This window comes from Nanorana parkeri, unplaced genomic scaffold, assembly GCF_000935625.1.
Source record: "Nanorana parkeri isolate BGI_ZX_2015 unplaced genomic scaffold, ASM93562v1 scaffold2778, whole genome shotgun sequence".
In the NCBI taxonomy this organism is placed as follows: Eukaryota; Metazoa; Chordata; class Amphibia; order Anura; family Dicroglossidae; genus Nanorana; species Nanorana parkeri.
The window spans coordinates 103,077-106,419 of record NW_017309046.1 but is presented as its reverse complement, the minus strand read 5'-3'; the positions used below and the strand labels follow the sequence as shown (position 1 = coordinate 106,419).

At 41.8% G+C, this 3,343-nt stretch overlaps 1 protein-coding gene across 1 annotated transcript in view; it reads left to right on the top strand.

Annotated features, from left to right (window-relative positions):
• Positions 1–201: 201 nt before the first annotated feature.
• LOC108802291 (protein KIAA0556-like) overlaps positions 202–3,343 on the top strand; it is a gene marked incomplete at its 5' end in the record, with an annotated part of 45,245 nt that continues 42,103 nt past the window's right edge. The window contains 2 exons of the mRNA XM_018574158.1: positions 202–347; positions 2,501–2,695. Coding sequence (XP_018429660.1) covers positions 202–347; positions 2,501–2,695 — 341 coding nt within the window. The remainder of the gene's footprint in view (positions 348–2,500; positions 2,696–3,343) is intronic.

The following is a 3,343-nucleotide window of genomic DNA, read 5'->3' as shown; positions in this document are numbered from 1 at the left end:
TTGCATATTGCACCCCACAGTAACAAAGCGAAAGTCTTATTATGCAGAAACCACTCTGAACTGAAATTTAGTTCCAGTAGCTAACTGAAAGTGGTAATAGCCCCCAACATTCTGAATGTTGCATTAGGCAAGCAGTACAATATTATGCAAGTCATAAGTATACAATTGTTTTGAGATTTTGCATGCTGTCTTTTTTTAAAGCTCACGTGAATCTATTAGTGTGTGGTGCCATCTGGACTGCTACAAAGCTCTTCTTTTTTTTTCTTCTTCTTCTTAGCCAACAGAAGAAATTGCTGAAAATGATAAAAAATGTTGATGACAAATCCACATGCAGTCAGGATCCAAAGGTAGGCAAATTCAGTTATCATTTCAAAAAAACGGCATACAGTATGCCAGTGGGGTTATTGCTTTGGTAAGAAAAAGCATATCTTTGAGTAGTTGTAATGTCCATTAAAATAAAATGTATGTAAACCAAAAATCTTTGTTTTAGAAAGTTTGGCAGTTATGTCTTACTGTATACAATTTTCCTAAGCAAACCATTTTTTGTGAATCTGTTGCAAAGTTTCTTGCCTTGAGAACCTGCCAGTAGCGGCACTTCCTGTTGCAGGCTGACAACACTAAGCGCTGCCTCGCAGATTGCAGCAGTATTGTCGGCCTGCCATGCGTGCTTCTTCATTTGGCCAATGGGAAGGTTATTAGGTCTAGGATAGGCAGCACAGTGGCCAACTGAAGGAGCTTGCAACAGAGTCTACAATAATTTTGCTTAAGAAAACTGTATATTTATTGAGGCATGATGCCAACATGCTGAAAAAAAGAAAGATCTTGGGTTTACATACAGTCATAGCCAAAAATATTGGCACCCCTGCATTTGAGAGATAAAGCACCACTTTGCGCAGAAAATTTGTTGCAATTGCAAATGTTTAGTCATTCTCATGTTTATTTCTTTTGTTTGCATTGGTATGAGACAAAAACGTGGAGAGAAAAAAAAAAGCCAAATCTGACACTGACATTCCAAAAATGGACTGGACAAAATTATTGGCACCCTCAATTTAATATTTGGTAGCACAGCCCTTGGTTACAGGAAGCAATTGATTTCAGTTATTTTTTTCATCAATGAGTTTCTTACACCTCTAGAGGAATTTTGGACCACTCATCTTTCGCCAACTGCTCCAGGTCTCTCGGATTGGAAGGGTTCCTTTTCCCAATTGCTGTTTTGAGATCTCTCCACAGATGCTCTATGGGATTCAGATCTGGATTCATTGCTGGCCAGTCCAGTACTCTCCAGCGCTTTGTCTGAAACCATTTCTGGGTGCTTTTTGACGTGTGCTTTGGGTCAATGTCTTGCTGTAAGACAGAGACCCAACTTTCTGACACTGGGCCCCACATTGCACCCCAGAATCCTTTGGTAGTCTTCAGATGTCATAATGCCATGCTCACAGTCAAGACATCCAATGCCTGAAGCAGCATTGTAAGCACTACTCTAAGTCTACGTGTGATGGGTAGGCTTTCTGTCCCAATAAGAATTAGGTTATCCGTAATTGGCTAGTTAACAGTAATAGGTGGCATAGGCATGAACAGTGCTCTCAATTAGAAAAAGTAGTAAAGGACTTAAGCACATCATACCAAAATGTATGTGAGGGTATCGGGTAGAGACGCACAAATACCGATACTAGTATTAGTGCCGATACCGAGTATTTGGGCTTGTACTCACCCAAATGCTCCCAATGCCTATCCCGATACCAGAACTTCCGGTATCGGCAAGCTGGGCGGCGACTCATTACATGGCGCCCGGCTTTCCGATTGGCCAGGAAGGCGGCTCCATGCTCCCTCGTCACCAGGGAGCATGGAGCTGGCTTCCTGACCAATCAGGAAGCCAGGGGGGCGGGTAATGACTCGCCTCCTGGCTTCCTGATTGGCTGGGAAGCCGACTCCTGCATTGAGCAGGCTTCCGTGCCAATTGAGAAGCCGGGTGTCGTGTAATGATTCGCTGTCCAGCTTCCTGATTGGTTGGGAAGCTGGCCAATCAGGAAGCCAGGAGGTGAGTCATTACCCTTCCCCTGCCTTCCCGATTGGCCAGAAAGCCGATAACATGCTTCCTCGTCACCTGGTGATGAGAGAGCATGGAGACTGCGCCCAGGCAAATCAGGAAGCCAGGCGGCAAATCTTTACATGCTGCCTGGCTTCCCGGCTCGGTACTTGATACTGAAAAACTGGTATCGGTGTATCCTTAGTATCAGGCACTGAAAAAGTGCTATCTAGCAATAGAAATCTGCGCTCCTATAACAAGTGACATTTTCTCTGTTCGTATATTATCCAAATGCAGAAAATTGGATAAATGTGTTAACTAGTTATACCTAATCTTTCCAATATGAACATACAGAATTATATTTTTTATAGAAACTCACCTAATTGCTTGGCTGTGTCAAATGTAAAAAAAAATGCTTTGTCTTTACTGTTTTGTTTTTTTTGTTTTTTTTTACATTTTATTTCTAATTTCCAGCCCTCCATAAAAGATGTAATATATATTACAGTGGAAATCTTATCCAATTGGGGAAATCCCGATTTTGTGGGTTTGACTGAAGTCCAATTTTTTGATCTGAAGAATCAGAAAATATATGTGTCCCCTCTTGACGTAGACATAAGGAATGCTGATTTTCCTGGAGATCTTCAGTGTTTGGTCAATGCAAAGGTTAAGGTAAACGCTGGGATTTTTTGCTATTTCTATCAGCAAATGTACTTTAGACCACAACTAACAGGGTAATGGGAGGTCAAGTAGATTTTTTTTTTTTTGTGTGTGTAGCAAAGTTGTTAATCTAAACCTGAACACAAATGGTTTAATTCAGCCCTGAAATAGCATAGACAGGGTGGAAAGGGATCAAACTTAGTGCTGCATTTTTCTGTGCTGGTGACATTAATTTTCGTAATTTCTTGTCTTGGTGTCACAGGGACAGCTAGTATGGCGGCATCTGGGGTAATAATAAAAAGAAAAAAAAACAGCGTTTCTAACATTCCCCCACACTATCCAAACCATAGAAAAAAACTTTGGAAATGGACTGTAGAGCCGAGGAAGGAGCCATGAACCCCATGGAACACATGGTTCAGTTGTGCAATTAAACTGCATGCAGATGAAGAACAAACTATTTTGTACAGGATCTAGAAGCACAACTATCATAACTATTTGTTTGTATTTTAACCCCTTCTTGACTGACGACGTACAGTGTACGTCGCCAGCATCGGGGCTGTTTAAACAGACTCCCGGTGACTTTTTAAACTTGTAGAGCCGACTGTCGGCTTTACAACAGAAGCGATCCTGGCGACTTACCTGTCGCCAGATCGCTTCTGC